This window comes from Wyeomyia smithii, chromosome 2, assembly GCF_029784165.1.
Source record: "Wyeomyia smithii strain HCP4-BCI-WySm-NY-G18 chromosome 2, ASM2978416v1, whole genome shotgun sequence".
Lineage (NCBI taxonomy): Eukaryota > Metazoa > Arthropoda > Insecta > Diptera > Culicidae > Wyeomyia > Wyeomyia smithii.
Window position 1 is genome coordinate 26,953,527 of NC_073695.1, and position 18,515 is coordinate 26,972,041.

Here is an 18,515-nt window from a genome sequence, read left to right on the forward strand (position 1 = left end):
GTTATATTAGCTAAATTATGACTTTCCAGCAACACTGCGTTACAGTGAAAAGTCCAAGTATGATGACAGTTTTACAAGGTATGCTACATTTTTGTCTATCCACGCACACAAACAAATCTCGTTATAAAAAATTTCGCGTTTTGTATGGAATTCAGAACATTTTTGGAAATTTCTCGTTTTATGATGTTTTATATCTGATTTTTTTTGGTTGGAGAGTGAATCTCCAGTTGAAACACGCTAGAAATTGATATTAATTTAGATTTCGTGTGAAAAATTGCGACAATATGCCGAAATGAAATATATAAAAATGCTATATTTCTAATAGTTGGAGCATAATCTTATTCATTGTCATAGCTCATGACTTTTGTTACTGTATGAAACATAAGCGACTCTATTTAGAAGCGTTATTAGACGACAATAAAAAAACGAAAAGTGCAAAAAGGTTACCGGCAAATTGATGAAAAACAGCAGGGTTTAGGTAAAAACCCCACAAATAAAACATATTTGAACATCATTTCTTTAACTTTTCAGGAAAGTATGTTATATAAGTTTAGTTTAAAATGCAAAATCGTTTCAAATTTCATACAAAATTGGAAAAAGTTCATAACGATCACTAATACTAATGCATCGACGTGAATAGCATACCTTTTAGAACTGTCATCTATACTTGGGTGAAAAGTAACCTCGTTGTATTTTCTACGTGACGATTGCGTTATCGGATTCAGCCAATCAGCGTCTTGTCTTAGATTTACAGGCACTATAATTTCTAGAAGTCAGGTGGCATTTCTTCAAATTTGTGCTGTAACGCCTGTATCTGTTATACAGTAATTATTTCTTTGGGTTGTTGTCTCGACTATTAGGGAAAACTAGAGTGCCTGTAAATATATAGAGTGGCGACACTGTCAAAATTGGAATAAAATTTATCTGTCAGTGTCATTCCAATTGATCAAACAACCTATTAAACACGTGTGGGGAAAAGAGAAAGGATGTTCAGTGTTACCAGTGATACCAGCGTTACTTTAGATGACACGACGCCACTCTAGTTATATATAGGCACTCTAGGAAAACTGTACGAAAACATGAAAGCGCAATTCGTAAACACCCAATCCTATTTACATGCGGGCACATGTTTGTGCCCCTTCGTAAGCTGCAGTTTGGTTCATTCTTTTAATTGCTCGCTCGTTTAATTGAAGCCTTTGAACGAATGATATTCATGTGATAAACCACTATCAAAACAAAACCGAGTTCACTTTTCTTCAGAATAAATACAAACATTTTATTTCGCATTGGTAATTGGTTTTCTTAGTACTAGCGTTCCATTGCGGAGTTTCTCTTAAAATACAATTCCAATAAGTTATTCTAGTATAAGTTAAAAATCAATTTCATTTGAAGTCAATTAGTTAATGTCTTTGGGATTCCGAGTTTAGGATAAACATTATGATTTTTTTTAAATCTTCCTTATCTTTTCTTAGCAGCACACATTGAATTGTTTGCTTCGCGAGCAGTAATAGTTTTAAAAATAAATTTTGATACTGTTGAGCAGATTAAACGAAGTTTTAGCTAAACATCCTTGTATGTAATACATCGTGTGTGATTATCATTTCAGTTAGTTGCTTCTTTATGCTATATATATAGTGGTATTGGTATGGTTAAATATACGCGGTACAGCTGATACAAGAATATATGTTTCAGTTTATCATTCCGTTCGTAAATAGGCTCTCGATATTTTGATCGGCTGTTTGTTTTTCCCCCATCTGATAAGGTGAAGTTTATTTTGGTTTTTGTTTCTGCGAAATGCGGCTGCCGTAGTCTTTCGCACTCTTGACTATGCGATGTCTCTAAACTACACACCATTTATATTGGATTATCGCATGTGTTGTTGCTATGATGGAATGTGTTGTTACAGTTGATGTTCAACGTTCGTCAAAATAACAACTGTCCCTCTTCGTTTTTACAACATCTGAGATATGTGTGAGAATAATCGATCTGGAATGTGTGTCTGGCTGTCTGTGGTTTCCTATACGATTGGTTATGAATCAAGAATGTGATATGTTGATTTCGTGCTAAGGGTTTTGTTTTGAGAGACTTAAACACATAACATAGAATGTACTTTGCCTTACACACAGTTGTTGGTATTTTTTATACGGTATCTTCACTTTTCTGAATAATTATCTGCGAGTGGTTTTGTTGGTAGCACGATGCTTTAGAGAGGACAACCTGCGGTTGCAAAAATATTATGCTCATATCACAATTTGATCAATTTATAAATGAGGTCACGGGACAGCATTAATCGAACTGTGTGTGGCGAATTTTCCGCTCCCGTGCCTGTGCTGATAAATTGACCGCAACATTTCATCAACCGAGTGCGCTATATTTCAATATTACATCTGTAGTATAAATGAAAAAAAAAAATCGGTTTCATATAGATGGCGCCCGCAGAACGGTTTGGCACGACAATGGCGGTGTGGAATGGCCCACGAAGGGGTTAGGCATTAGCAACCGAGTGCTGATGAGTAAAAATAAGCAATCAAGACTTGAAACCGAATTAATTTTTGCATGGCCGTGCGCACGGAGTTTTGAGGGCTTACCGCATAATCAATAACCATAAACGGACGATAGTCTATATGTTTTAACGATAACCCATACAGTCGTAACTATATCCCGAACTAGTTGTTAGGCACTTTTTATGGTAATTGATTATGGGGGTTATGCTCTTTAAAAAAAAAAAAGAGTAAAATACAACTGCTAAAATATACCGGTTAGTAGTACGGCAGTGCAGACAAATTAAGATTAAGCAATACAAGATATTTCAATGGGTAAGTGGATCAATGCTTAACGAAATTTGCGTTATAGCTAAGACACATTCGATATCCTCAAACCCAATCGAAAATTTCGTACAATATGAGTACAGAATGTGCCATAACTACTTTTGAAATTGTGAAAATTTAAAGATTTGTAAATAAAAAGGTTAACAAGAATGTGAAAGAAATCACCTACCCTGCCCTGAGATGCCATTTTTGTTTTAAATCCGTAGAGTATTGCAAATCTACGGTCATCATCGGAGTATTTCTCTTTGCACAATATAACGAATAAATATGCATTTCCTCTTCTTTATCTGTACGAAACGCTGAAGGTTTCAGTACGGCCCGTGATAACTCTTCACAGCTCCCATCCATATCATTAGCTTTCCAATTACAAAAAATATGTCTGAAAAAAAATGCTTTAGACCCGTCGATAGAACATTCCAATTTTAGTAGCATATTAGAGGGGATACCTTGGGCTTTTAAATGACGAACATTAGTTAGAGTGGTAACCACATACTCAGACATACGTAACACTGGCGATTTTTTTGTTGTACTCTTTCGACTAGTTCATTTTGTACCAACTTTTTTGGAAGATTTCATCCTGAGTGTTACGTTTGTCTTATGTATGTGGTGGTAACCATTTTTCATTGAATAAGTTTCTTCTACCAGAGAAACCGCGACCTAATCTTTTTTTTTTAAATCACAGGAAGGTTGTATGCAAAGCCACGACCGCAAGGTTGAAGTAGAATACTTTTACAAGAAAGATAACCCGGCTGCCTGCGTGTCATTCATTCATTCATTTCTAGTAAATAAACGTTGACCGTTCATTGGTTCATTGGCAAAATTGTAATTTCTTTTTGTTTGATATTTTGAATGAAGTTCATTGAATATTTTTCAATTTTGTGCAAATGAGAAGTTAAAGTGCTGCCGGATTGTAATATGCACATTTAATACGACATCATTAAACGGAAACGGAACAAAGGCTACGGTTATGCAGAACGCGAATGCCGGCGCGATGCGATTCGCCTTACCGTGGTAAAATGTACAGCTCTTTTTAAGGCGAAGTAGAGCTATACATTTCAACACATTTCGTCTTGCCGAATCGCATCGCGCCGTTACTTGCGTTCTGCATGACCGCAGCCAAACACTTAGCGACGCAAACACGTAATAATAGTCAGAGTATGCATGTAGATGAAGATAATTAACTTTGGATTATAGCGCAAAACGAGAAAATATTAGCTCTTCAAATATTCATTTGTGTTCTTCAAATTTCAGTTGTTCAATTTAATATCCGATAAAATGTCTGTTTATTATCTGATGAAGCTCTTATATAGGCCAAATGATGCATTCCCAATTTACTAGGTTCTTAACTTTGCCGACCGTGCTTGAGAAAGCGCGGTATAATGACCAACCAGAGGTCGAATTTTGTGTTTTGACAAGGCTTAAAAGTTTTCAATAGTACAATAGTTTGAATGATAAAATTGCAATTTCATGCATTTGGTAGGAATCTTAGAAGATTTTCTAATCGATTGCTGCAAAAACGAAGGAAATCCATCGAAAACCAACCGATTTATTGGCACTTGAAATTGGACATATTTCTCACTTTTTTCAGTTTTAGATGTTCATTTCACATCCCTATGTAGCCGAACTTCCTGAGAGAAGTATTCTACTTCAATAAAGTAAAAGTAAAAATTAGACAACTACAACAGAATTTGATTGCATCCCGCACAGAATGTCTGCTTGTGTTGATGCCAGAAAATTATTAACCTTCAATTATTTTTATATTTGCCTTGAAAAAAGCATTTTGCGGTTCAAAATCGGTTGCTAATTACATCTTTTGAGCTGCCCTAACATTGGGGGATTTAAGATACACGGACAACATGCACTGTGGAAGCTATTTCACATTCAGTGAATTAGACGGGTGCGACAAATTTAAATTGCTAGGATGCAACACAGAATGCTTGCTTTCGTTGACAAAAATTATTAACTTTCAATGACTTGTTTATTTGCCTTGAAAAAGGCATTTTGATGTTCAAAATTGGATTTCCTGATGGCAATCTTCATGCTGCCCCAACACGGGGGGAATAATGGCAGTCTGGCGACACACGCTGAGAAGAACCGCGCTGCTCCTGAGACGTGATGACCAACCACAGGGCAAGTGATTTGTTTAATTTGAAGGCAACCACAGGCGCAACCCGCTGCTATGGTCTGTTACTGCTGAGTGCCGATATCTGCTGTTACTGCTGTCAACGTTGTGGACGGTCCATCCAGTTCACCTTCCGACTAATGAATGTAGCTAGTTTTCCCAGAAACACTCTTTTATAGCCGAAGGGTGCTACGTAATAGGCCACCCCTTTCAGTTCAGGTTTACCATTTCCTTATCGTCGGTTTCGTGCAACAGTGGCACAACTCAAAAATCATGGTTTCGAGGAAAACGCGTTTGAAAATTTGCGTCGAAAATTTATTTTTCGATTTTCAAGAAAACTTTGAAGTTTAAAATTATCAATCCTCTTTTAACACATTTGGGTCTATTATGCACATATTATGAGCACGTTGTCCAAGTTGAAACCTTATTTTTACTAACTTTATTGAGAAATTTCGATTTGTGCAGCAAAGGCACTTCTACTCATAACTCTGGATTTGTTAGGAATTTTGAAACGAGGTTTCGTGGGATGAAACTTAACTAGATTTCGCATCGTTTGCCATCAAAAACTCAAAAATGCAAAATTTTGAGTTGTGCCAGTGTTGCACGAAGCCGACGATATGATCCTGTCGACCGTGCTTGGGAAGCAAGCATATAACGACCAATCAGAGGTTGAATTTTTCGTTTTGACAAGGCTTGACTATTTTCAATAGTACAATAGTGTGAATAATAAAATTACAATTATCTTATTTTGGGAAGAATCTTAGAAGATTTTCCAATCTATTGCTGCAAGAACGAAGGAAATCCATCGAATACTAACCGATTTATTAGCATTTGAAATTGGACATATTTTTCACTTCTTTCGGTTTTAGATTTTCATTTCACATCCCTATGTAGCCGAACTTCCTGAGAGAAGTATTCTACTTCAAAAGTATGTGTTCCGTTGAATTGTCCCGCTTAAGCATCCACAGTTTCCATGTTCGGAAAATTTGCTAGAAAAACTCAACTTCTATGCTCCTACACGCTTACTAAAAACGCGAAAAATGTTCGTATTAAATTCTTAAAGCTGCTACGCTATAAAAAATCGGCACGTTACTGCCAAGTGGATTCCATTTACGTCTGTGCTAATAGATGAATCATTCCATATCTACGTGGAATACACTTGCGTTTCAGTTCACAGCACAAAATCAAGTGTCTTACAGAGAGGTTTTCCATGTCATGAATATCAAAATCAATCTTCTTACACTCAGATTTCAATGCTTAAACACGTCAGAATGGGGTTCGTTTATTGACATTCATATGTAAAGTGCATTTGGTATGAGCGTGTGTTTTTTTCTCAGTGTGTAAGCGGACCAGTTAATCGGCCTAAACACAATGGATACGTTGCGGCTGCGTTTGCGGCAATTTGACAGTTACCCCATAAATTTACTGTCAAATTAGCGTCAATGCAACGCAAGCGTATCCATTGTGCTTGGCCCTAACTAGTGCCGATTAATCGACAGGCGGCTGTCAAGCCAAAGACTAGATTAGTGAAGGGAAATATCGCCCAAAACAGACATCGATAACAATCGATAATTCAGGGGCTTTTATCGATATTATCGATAAGTATCGATAATTTGACAGCTAACGTTTGCGGTAAAAAAAAATTTTTTTCAGATGGTGAGAAAAAAAGTATTTCAGATGGTGATGAAAAAAAAAACTATGACAGATAATTGAGTTGGATAAATTTCCCATGGAAGGAAGGAACATTCGCCATGGCGGACAAAAACATGCGTGTAGCCAGGTTTTTAAGCTCTTTATTCGTTTTTTTTTATTAATTCTTCCTCCGTTTTCGCGCAAAATTGTTGGAGTAGATCTTGCGCTTCAAGTTTGGCCAGAAATTCTCGATGGGAAGCAGGTGAGGGACATTGGGCGGATTCGCCGACTCCGGTACCACATCGATATTCAGCCACGCCATCTCCTCCAACGATCGCTTCGAGTAGTTGGCCGACGTCAAATCTGGCCAGAACACCGTGTCTTCGCGCTTATGGTATTTCTTGATGAACGACGCAACTCCTGTCAGGCACTTCGTACTATAAATTTCCCCGTTCACGGCCAGCCCGGAGCGAAAGAAGAGCAACTTTGACATCCCTTTCTCGCTGATTGTCAGCCACAGCCGCACCTTCTTGGGGAACTTGGTCTGTGAAATAAACTTTACCTCGGTGCTCGCTTCCTTCGTGGGGGAGGTAAATACAAAGAGCCCTGCTAGTCATTGCCATCCAGGGTAAGATAGGTCTAGTCGTCCAATACCACTGCCAAGTCGCGATTCGCCAGGAAAATCGACTTGACCATCTTATTCAACCGCTGTCGCTGCGTCATTGCCTGCAGCTCCGAGACCAGTGGACGGGACTGCCGCTTCCTGCATGTATGTCCATGTTCCCCTGATACTTTTTCACTGTTTTAGAGCATGCACGGACCTCTCGGCCAAGTGCACGCAGCGATTTAGCCACTTTTCCCTCGGTCTTCCTCTTCAGCATCCTTTGAAGCTTCTTGCCGCTCAGGGTTGTTGGCCGTATGGAACCGGGCTTTCTTTCGATGCTCTGATCGTTGTCCAATAGAGTCAAGATGTTGTAGATGCCAGAACCGGCATACCCGGCGTCCACAAAGTGCCGCACGATGTCCGTTTTTGACGCGGCGGGGTACCGTTTTTTGAACGCGCACACTTCTGAACGGAGTAGCTTCACTTTTTTCGCCCTCACAGTTAGAGTTTGACTGATAGAGCTGTCAATTTTTTTTTGCTAACTCATGGGTTACAATGATTGATGATGCATGAGTAGTTTCGTCAGTGCGATTAAAGGTAAACCCATGAAAAATCGGCAATTTTTGTCCTTTTTTTTACCGCAAACGTTATTTGACAAATGGATGCGTTTGCGTTGCGTTGACGTCAGTGTGACAGTAAATGTATGGGCTAACTGTCAAATTGCCGCAAACGCAGCCGCAACGTATCCATTGTGTTCAGGCCTTGAATGACAAATCTTACGACACTGCGAATGAAAATTCAAACAACCGGACGAGTTAAACAGTTTGTTTTGGAAAGTCTTCGGGTTTTACGCCGGGAGTGCTTTCTACGGAGTAGTTTCAATCCGAAGTTCATTTTGAAGGTTGTATAATAAGGGAAATAATTGAAGCAGGCAAAATTCTGTCAATTTTTAAATGGCCAAAACTTCACGAAAAATGAATCAATTCTGACAAAACAGGTTCATTTTACTGGAAAACTGTCCTAGTTTCCTTAAATTACTTGAGAACGGGACGTGACCAAGGGTCACTGGAAATGTTTCGGATTTCCGGAGTGTGTGCCAAAGTGTACATTTTTGCATCGCGTAGAACTTTTTCTGACATTCTGTTTCACTTAGGTTTATATGTTGTCAATAAATCAGAATTTATTTCGGGTTCATTGGTAGCCAAAGATTGAAAATTCGCCAAGGAGTCAACGAGGTATGAATTTTTTAAGTATGGGTGTTGACTTTGGCGGTTTTTTTCCCTGTTGGGTATTAATTTTTTTTGAGCTTGCAGCACTCTAGCAGAATTCAATCGAACATTGTGGGTGTGTAGGTCTTATTAAACCAAACTACTTTGCAAACTTGCGTTTGAAAATTTAACTAGATTAACATTTGAAAAGGTCAGATTATTTTCACGCGGATTTTCTCTAAAAGGTTATTTATGCAGATTTTCAAATTAACGTGGTTTTCTACGCGAATTTTTGAATTAAAGCGGTTTTTCAAGCGGATTTCTGAATCAACATGTTTTTTTTTCACGAGGCATCCCCCGCGCAAGAAAACCTAACTGTATTTGAACCTTTTTCTTATGAATCAATATATCTTAGTAAAAATTATCTGAACTTTCCTTAAAAAATATAAAAAAATGAGTTTAAGATCCTACTCTGAGAAAAATTTAATTTTAAAAACAAAAAATGATTTTAAAAATTATCGGTGATCTCTGATTTTTTTAAATGAAGTATTTTAGATAGACAATTTAGCTGCCTAAAACGTTCTAAGCGTTGCAAAAATGTACACTTTGACACACACTCATGAAATCCGAAACATTTAAGGTGTAGGTTGGTCACACCAAGTACCCAAGTAATACTAATATAATACTGTTTTCCAGTGAAATGAAACCGGTTATCAAAATTGATTCATTTTTCGTAAAGTTCTGACCATTTAAAATTCGAGAGAATTTAATTAATCTCAATTATTTTGTTGGATTTCTTTTGGAACTAAAAATTGTTTGTTGGGTCACAGATACTTTAAACTTAAACAGTTCCAAGCTAAACTAAACAATTACCAGAGAACTACCAATAGACTGCCGCTATGAATGTCTATCAAATTATGAGAATTGGCAAGCCAATGAAAATGCATTTTATTAAAATTTCGTATCATTGCTTTTTATGAGATGGTGCAAAAAGTTTGGATATTTTTTTAAAGTTCTCCAGTACTAAGCTATCGAATTCATCTGTTCTTAGGAAACTAAAAACTATAAATACCTTTTTAGTTACCATTATTTCTCAGAAACTCAGTGACACCCGGGGCGAACCTTTACACCACCCCCAACAATGCTAAATCTTGTCGAATAGCAGCAACCAACAAATACCTAGCGGCAAAAGTAACTCCTGGGGTAGGGTAGGTGAGGTCTTCTTCTTTTGGGTCTCCTCCAGTAACCAGCCGCACTGACTTGTGCTCACCCTTATAATATCGATAATTATCGTTAACGTCAAAAAATTAACGATAATATCGGTGTCCAGCATTTATCGATATTATCGATAAGTTTCCCATCACTAGACTAGATTCATGAAATCATGCACTCGTGAACTTCAAAATTTCATTCAGGGTTCTGATTAACTGGAATTATATTCATTATGAAAATCTTGTTCATTCAACTAGAAACTTCATCAATAATGGAACCAATCTTTTGTACCTGACAAGTAAACAGCAAATCGTTCATTCAATTGCAAGCTTGTGATGTGTTGAAAAATACGCTTCAAGATTATGGTCCTGTATACGAGATTTTCCAACCCAGTGCTTTCTTCTGATGAAACTCGCTTCAATATGTGTGCCTCAATGTTTGTAACCTTTACCAGGAATCAACGAAGCATTTATCTGCCCTGCAGCCATTTCAAACTTCGCCGACTCCAGATTCTTTGGTTCGTACTTTTCGTTTGAAAAGCAAATTGGCTCATGTGTCATATAAATATTTTTCGAGTTGAAAACCCTCCCAGACAAAAAATTACGCACGGCCATGCATTCGCTTACTCTAAGCCCGAAACATCAACCGAAACATAATTCTCATAAAATTTATATTCCGGCTCAAATGGAATTTCGTAACCTATATCTGTTCGTCAGCTGTTGTTCCCCGTATGGTTTTATCGGTGCGCACATTTCGACCTCTCAACAACTGGCGGCGGTGGCTTCTAGGGCCAATTGTATAGTGCCTTGTTGTAGTCTAGTAAAACCGTAAACTGCTCTGCCATACGCCTTGCCGCGCCCGGTCCCACGATTGATAAAATATGGGTATTGTGTGCATCGAAAAGTAGCCGGAACGTGGAATGGAAACGATTTGGCTGATGTTGCTGTTGATGGTCCAATTCGTGTCATCCAATTCGGTTAGGCATTTCGGTATCGGTATTCCAGAGCCCCCTTTAGCTGGACGCAGCTGCAGCTGCAGCAGCGGAAGCTACCTCGATATCGCTAATGCTTTTCACCCGCCGATGCTGGGCGTACTTCGGCAGGGCGGCCATCGAGGAGGACGAGGATGCAGCAGATGATCCGGCATGATCCATCGGTGGCGCACTGACTCGATGGTTGGCCCGTTGATCTGTTGTGGTCTGCGGGCTGGGGCCACCAATGGAATGACCGGCCATAGAGTAAATGGCCGGAACCGGTGGTGGTGCGGTGGTCGGTGGTGGGAGATGATGTATGAAGTGCAGTCCACCCGCTGACGCATAGATGCCTCCCTCACTGCTGCTGAACGATGGGGTGGGAGAGGTTGAACTGTAGACACTATTTTTATCAGAACCGCCTCCGCTTCCATTACTGCCGCGTGGTTTGTACCCGGAACTTATCCGGAATGCTTTCGTGAGAGATCCCTGCAAATATGTGAAAGTGCGGTAAAGCGAGATAGAGAGAAAGAGAAAAGGTATGAGAAAAAAGAAAATCGTATTCCAGGTGTGAAAAATTGATTAGAGCCGGGTCTTGGTTGACCAGCGTGGTTCGCATAGTGGTGTACGGTTTTCCCCGGTACGGTCTGCAGCAGTAGCTGATCGTTACTGTACCAGGGAAGACCGTTGAGTAGTAAATTTTACGCTACCTGTGATCCTTTCCATGCGGAAAACTGATCGGGTCAATGTGATGGTGAGGAAATGTTGGATTGAGAGAAAAAAAACGAGAGCCAAACAAACGGAGATGGAAAATGCTAATTAGTACGGGGTTAAACCAGGTGCAAAATTCATCACGCAGAATGTAAATTTTCCTGCTTTCTTTATTATGCAGCGTGAACAAAGAAGGATACGTCGTCGATGGAATGTTTTTGCCCAGTAGAGCATTGGTATTTGCCTCGTGAGTGCAGGAGTCATGGAAAAGAGATGATAAATAATTGAAGCTATAATTACATGCAAAGTGCGATGATTTCATTAGCATATCGTCAATCAGCAAACTCAACTCGGGGTAGATTTTTTTATTATTCTCTTGAAATTAATGGTTAGTGGGATGAAGTTTAAGTACACAGCTAAGAGTTTTTTTCTTCCCTAGAATGCCAATATTGTATTTGTTATTATACAGAGCTTTATTATTTTTTTCACAGTTATAGTTCATTGATATTTATGTCCTTGAGTTGAGAAAGGTAATAGAAGCTTATCAATCAGACAACAAAAAAGCACATTTAAAAAAACCACAGTCAAAACACTAAAGCATAAAAGCATTCAAATAGTAGAAATTCACTTCGATCCGAGAAAAGAAAAGCATTTTTCATGGTGTGCATTGCAACAAAAAATGTACACAACAGAAATGTGCTTTGTGCAAGTGATTATTCAAGTATGCTCTAACAACACAACTCACAGCAAAAATCCTTGTTATTGACGGGTAGGTACGGACAGAATCGGTAACAATAAAACAAGCCAAACCATTGATTCGTTACATTTTGCTATATTATTGTTGCTTTCAATTGAATTATATCCATTCCAGTAGGTTTTTAATTTTTTCCACGATATAATCTGTTTAGTTTGATTTAATTTTCTCGTAGAATATGTACAAATTGTAGTATCTAGGTTTATGTATATATAAAGCAGCTTGCAAACAGTTTATTGTAGCCTTGTTGTTTGTTGTCACTTCTGCAGGGAACACATCTCTCACTAGATTCGATAGACCGTTGGGAATCCATGTGGTAATTTTAAGTTTAGTTCGATACTGAATTTAGTCTTTGTTTATTATTCTAATTTTTTTTTCAAATAGGTGTAAAATTATCTGTTTTTTGTTTTCGTCTAACAGTCGGCATATTTTTCACTAAAACTTCTCTTTATATACTGTTTTGATTCGTCGCTTTCTGTAAACCTCAAGAGGTCGATTGATCTAAAAAGCGTGACCAGGCAAAAATCGACAGGCGAATCGCTTTGAGGGTTCGATAAACAATGTGTAATGTGTCCTGCAGACCTGTGGCACGTGGCGGGTGTTCGGGTGCAATCAGTGTGACGGCGCGACAAGTTTTGCCCGGGTTTTCGTGTTCCGGGTGGTGCCCAAGTCTCTGTGGGGGTGCTGTGGGCGAACTTGTATAGAACATATAAAATGTAAGACACCCGAACGGCTCAAAAGCACGTACATTCCGTTTGTCGGAGGCTTTGCGAACAAGTTCGGTTCCTGTGTCAGTGTGTCTCTGGGATGTGAACCCCGTTAATTTGGAAGGGTGGGTTTTTGGTCTCCTCCGTCAGGAATACTAATGCGAAGCAGAGCACAGAGTGAAGTGAAGGAGATATTGTATAAGAGAACGTTTTTAATCCTATTTGAGTTCGGGTTTGCCTCCTGTTTCAATGTGATAGATAGATATATACTCTTTTTTTCTTCCACACTAGAAACAGTTGGTTATTCCCATCGGGTGCCCGTAGGTTGGTATCGAATGAACTCGAAATCTCGGATTTCCAAGCCAATTACAATTAGAGACTAACTGCAGTGCATCATATTTGAGCAGTATCTGGTACGATTTGCATCTCAAACAGGAAAGCCAATCCAGCAGGCTTTCAGCAGGCTCGGCACTGCGGATTCGATTCGAGTGGATTGAAATATTTGCATTTGGTTTTTAGTCCCAGCCAGAGAGCGTCGTCATCGGTAACGGGTGGAGAAACAAAATCCTAACTGCAAATAGGGCTGGGGCATTAGGGATGAGGGAGCTACAGTGAGGATTTGTTTCGATTGCTGGTGATCCTTTTCAGGTTTTGTTTTGTGATAAAAATCGACTCAAATGCGTACAGGGGATGGTTTTCGTAATTGATTCATGATTTAGTTTCGGAATTCGAATCAGACGATTGAATGGCATATCGTGTGAGATCTAGAATAATTGCACAACTTACGACTAGTAGTTACCATATTGAATTCTCAACTTCTTTGTGATAAGGTCGTATGTCTAAACGTAAACAAAACGAGTGAAAGATGATTTGTGCTTGGTAAGTACAAGGAATATAACTCTCACTCGTTTTGTTGACGTTTAGACATACGACCTTATCCCGAAGTAGTCGAGAATTGTGCGTCAACTCACAATTGATGATTTTTCAACTGTTCTCCTATAAAAATCCTAAATTTGACGCTTACTAACTTATTCACACTGTGAACATGCTTTTATGCTTTTTGCCGTACAAAACTTACAACAAAGTCAGCACACAGAAATTTCGTGCGAAGGCCGTACACTACCGTACGGCTCAGCAGAAGGATCTCAACTGCTAAAAATTACCCATCGCAAATGTGCTTCCATATTTTTAATTATTTTCATTTGCACTGTTAAGCTTCTGCAAGTGCATCCAGTGTTGATTTGTTGTGCAATGAATATGCATAAGGGTTTTCTAGTCCTAGGACAAGATGCCCCTTTCCTGACTTACGCGGGCGGGGGCGTCATAGTGCTCATAAGGTACTATGGCGACCCCCCTTACCCATAGCCTCACTGCTTCGGCATAGATTACCATGGGACCATACAAGCGACTTCTCATCTATGGACAAGGATAGCGGCTGGAAGGGGGAACCCAATTAACAAAAATGAGATCGAAAAACCAAAAAGAGACGGGTGCGGAGGGGTTACCAAATCCCTTCGCACGAGGTGGCATCCAGCGGTCTCCGCAGAAGAAGGCGGAGACGGATGCGGCGAAGTCTGGAGTTGGGAAACCGGCGAATCCGTCGGTGTCCACACCAGACATCTCGGTAGACGGTCCCTTGCTAGTCAAGGCCGTCGAAAGGTGCATGGACACGCGGCCAAGAGTGGCAGCGTTGTCCGAACAACTCAACGCTATAATCGAGTTCTCGGCGAACAGGCGGAATATCGCTGGCGGCCTGAAGCAGAGCCTCCTCCTGCTTCGGGCCACTATTGATGAAGCCAGGAAGGAGCACGAAGAACTTCTAGCTCGGGTGAAGGCGGCCGAGAAAGAGGTAATGACCAGAAGGGTGACTGCATCTAAAGAGGTGCAGACAGACGCCCCCTCCTTCGCGGCGGTCTGCTCTACAGGGCAGGTCGCCAAGCGAACGAGGCAGTCTCCGGGGGAAGCGGCCCCCGGGAGCCCCAAGAAACGGTTGGTTGCGCTACTCCCACGGGAGTACACACCAACCGGTTCAAGGTCCGCCGCGGAAACGGCACAAGTGGAGGCTACGGCAACCCTTGGACTACGGTAGAGGGTAGGAGGCGTCGGGAAGGTGCGACGCGCCAAGATGGCGGAGTGGCCAGAGGACCGAAAAAGGTCAAAAAGGCGCGGAGTAGGGGTGATGCCCTCATACTCAAGACGGACGGGTCGAAATACTCAGAAGTCTTGAAGAAGATGAGGGGGAAACCCAGCTCAAGGATCTGGGGGCGGATGTGCGGAGTATCCGCCGAACTCGCACTGGCGAGATGATACTTGAGCTCCGGAAAGACGCCAAGAACAAGGGGGCTACCTATAAAACGGTAGCTGAAAAGGTCCTAGGGAAGGAGGTGCAAGTGCGGGCACTCACCTCAGAGGTGATTCTCCAGCTTAAAAATTTGGACGAAATCACCGAGGGGTGCGACATTGCACAAGCCCTCAAAGCGAAGTGCGTGGTGGAGGTGGCTAAGGAGTCAATCCGCCTCCGCAAAGGTCCGGCGGGGACCCAGATTCCGACTTCCGTCGGCGGATGCTAACCTGGCCCTGAAAGAAGGCAAGTTGAAGGTCGGCTGGTCTGTATGTCCTCTGGGCATACTACAGCAACCAGACATTTGCTTCCGGTGCTTTGAGGGTAGACATAAGTCCTGGACCTGCAAGGGGCCCGATAGGAGCCAGTTGTGCAGGCGATGTGGAGGTGCAGGCCATAAAGCGAAGGACTGTGGGGAGTCTCCCAAGTGTATGGTATGTTCCGGGAAACGGGACGCCAAACACTTTATGGGAGGCCCCAGGTGCCCAGCCGGTAAGCCGGCTGCGAAACCACGGGCGTAAGGGGGACGCAACTGAACCTGAACCATTGCTTCGCGGCTCAGCAGCTGCTACACCAAGCAGCCACTGAGTCGTTGTCGGACATCGCCATCATATCGGACCCCTACCGCATCCCTCCCGGAAACGGTAACTGGGTTGCGGATAAGTCCAGTATGGCGGCAATATGTACGACGGGCAAGTTCCCGGCTCAGGAGGTTGTCTCAACCTCAGAAGAAGGGTACGTAGTTGCTAAGGTGAACGGAGTGTTCTACTGCAGTTGCTATGCTCCGCCACGTTGGTCTACCAAAAGGTTCACCCTGATGATCGATCTCCTATCCATGGAGCTAACGGGCCTAACGCCGTTGGTGGTGGCGGGCGACTTCAACGCTTGGGCTGTTGAGTGGGAAAGTCGCTTCACGAACCAGAGGGGCCAGATCTTGTTGGAGGCTTTGGCAAAGCTCAACCTAGATCTGGCCAACGTTGGAAACAAAAGTACATTTAGCAGAAATGGCGCGGAGTCGATCATCGACGTGACGTTCTCCTGCCCAGGACTGATCAAAAACTGGAGGGTGGACGATGGCTACTCTAATAGCGACCACCAGGCGGTCTGTTATAGTGTAGACAGCAACGAGAGGCGGCAAGCGACGAGTAGGGCCAACACTCCGTTCGCCCGCGGGTGGAAGACATCGCATTTTGATGCCGAGGTATTTGAAGAGGCAATTAGACGAGAGCGCGAGGGGGGCAGTCGGCTTCGCCCGACGCCTGACCAACTAGTTGCTATGCTATCTCGGGCGTGCGACGCCACCATGCCTAGGACTCGCCAACCTAGGAATAAGAATCCACCGGTCTACTGGTGGACTGACGAGATAGCGGACCTTCGCAGTGCGTGCCTCCGTGCGAGACGGAGGATGCAGCGTGCGCTAACAGACGAACAGAGGACAGAGGCTATGCGCGAGTGCCAATACGAACCCGTAGGGTGACGCCTACAGGATCGTAATGGCCAAGACCAAAGGCGCGCTGGCGCCTGCAGAGCGATCACCAGCGATGCTGGAGCGAATCATCGAGGGACTCTTTCCGCGCCACGAGCCAAGTCCTTGGCCTCCGGCGGTCGAGTCCCACGTCCGACGTTCCAGTATCTCAGACACAGACCAGGGATGGTCGGCCAACCTGCCGAGCATCCAATCCGTGGGCGACGACAGCCGTGTCGAGGTCCAGGAGGAGGCAAGGGTTACGAATGAGGAACTCATCGTGATCGCCAACTCTCTAAAGGTGAGCAAGGCACCGGGACCGGATGGCATCCCTAACCTGGCAATCAGGCTGGCGATTAAAACGGCCCCCGGGCTGTTTCGAGTAGTCATGCAGAGGTGCCTGGATGACTGCCTCTTTCCGGATAGGTGGAAGCGGCAGAAATTGGTCCTACTGCCGTAGGCTGGGAAACCCCCAGGTGACCCATCGGCATATAGGCCTATCTGCCTGCTAGACACGACGGGCAAGGTACTTGAGAGGATAATCCTCACCAGTCTGGTGAGGTACACAGAGGGTGTAAACGGTCTGGCAAGCAACCAGTTCGGCTTCCGGAAGGGCAGGTCCACGCTGGATGCCATCGCCTCCGTCACCAAGATGGCGGAGATAGCCCTCCAGCGCAAGAGGGGGGGAATACGCTATTGCGCAATCGTCACGCTTGACGTGAAGAATGCGTTCAATAGCGCCAGTTGGGACTCCATAGCGCGCGCTCAGGAGTATCCACGTACCGGTGTCGCTGTACAAGATTCTGGAAAACTACTTCCAGAATCGAGTACTGGTTTACAACACAGAGGAGGGTCAGAAGTGCGACCCAATCACCGCCGGGGTTCCGCAAGGTTCAATCCTGGGTCCGGTGTTGTGGAACGTCATGTATGACGGGGTGTTGAAACTAAAGTTTCCTGTAGAGGTTGTGATCGTCGGCTTTGCAGACGACATAACGCTAGAGGTTTACGGCGAGTCGATTGAAGAGGTCGAGTTGACGGCTACGCATTGCATAAGGAAGGTCGAGGACTGGATGCGCTCCAGGAAACTGGAGCTCGCGCACCATAAGACGGAGGTCACGGTTGTGAACAACCGTAAATCAGAGCAACAGGCGGTGGTCAGAGTCGGAGACTGCACCATCACCTCAAAGCGATCGTTGAAGCTCTTGGGAGGTTATAAGAGTAAAGAGGGTGCATCACGCACAAAAGCCACTTCCCGACGTAATACTTAACCGTCGTTCCGGGAAGACCAGGGCTGGAGACTGGAGGGGTTTTAGTGGGTCGGGACAGGGATCAGTAGGTGTCTGGGGGAGTGTAACTACCCCAGCATCTCTCCCCTAGTCTCATCCCCACACCCTGAGTTCTCTTCTCAGGTGTCTGTTTGCAGATTTCCCCGCCACATTTGAAAAAAAAAATACCTATTGTACAGTTATTGATTTTAGATTGACTTACCATTGATATCATTGTATTGTGAATTATTTTTTCCAAAAAGCCTACTGATAGCAAAAATAGAAAGCCGTTGGATTCTTGGGTGATTTTAAAATATGAATTAGCAATTTTGATAGCTTTACTAATACAGGTCGGACTCGATTATCAGGAACATCAAAAAAAATTTCATTCCGGATAATCGAGTTTCCGGATAATCGAATCACAGAAAAAATATTCAAATTTGCTATTAACGAACATGAAATAAGTTTTTCCTCTTTCTTGTTGTACTTTTTTGATTCAGTGGTATAACCAGAAATTATTTGTGAGGCGCAAAGTGGTAAAATCTTGAGAAGCAAAATTCCCCAGCTAATCGGAATCAACACCAGTGCCACCGGGTGGGTGGCAAGAGCCAACAAATGTGTGCCGCTCTGGAACTGACGTTCTGAGATTTGAGGTTTATAATAGGACTCGGAAGCCTATCGTAGCACACAAATTGG

General features: G+C 42.6%; 1 protein-coding gene across 9 annotated transcripts in view; it reads right to left on the bottom strand.

Annotated features, from left to right (window-relative positions):
- Positions 1-1,260: 1,260 nt before the first annotated feature.
- The window catches only part of LOC129723996 (kazrin), a 265,654-nt gene continuing 248,399 nt past the window's right edge, over positions 1,261-18,515 (bottom strand). For 5 of the 9 annotated variants that reach the window (XM_055678555.1, XM_055678552.1, XM_055678556.1 and 2 more), the window contains exons 14-15: positions 11,287-11,310; positions 1,261-11,065 (exon numbers count right to left, since the gene is read on the bottom strand). In XM_055678555.1, the coding sequence (XP_055534530.1) occupies positions 10,619-11,065; positions 11,287-11,310 (471 nt within the window). In that variant the 3' untranslated portion in view covers positions 1,261-10,618. Of the gene's footprint in view, positions 11,066-11,285; positions 11,311-18,515 lie in introns of those variants that run through there. The other 4 variants (XR_008727856.1, XR_008727855.1, XM_055678557.1 and 1 more) reach the window with 3 other exon arrangements.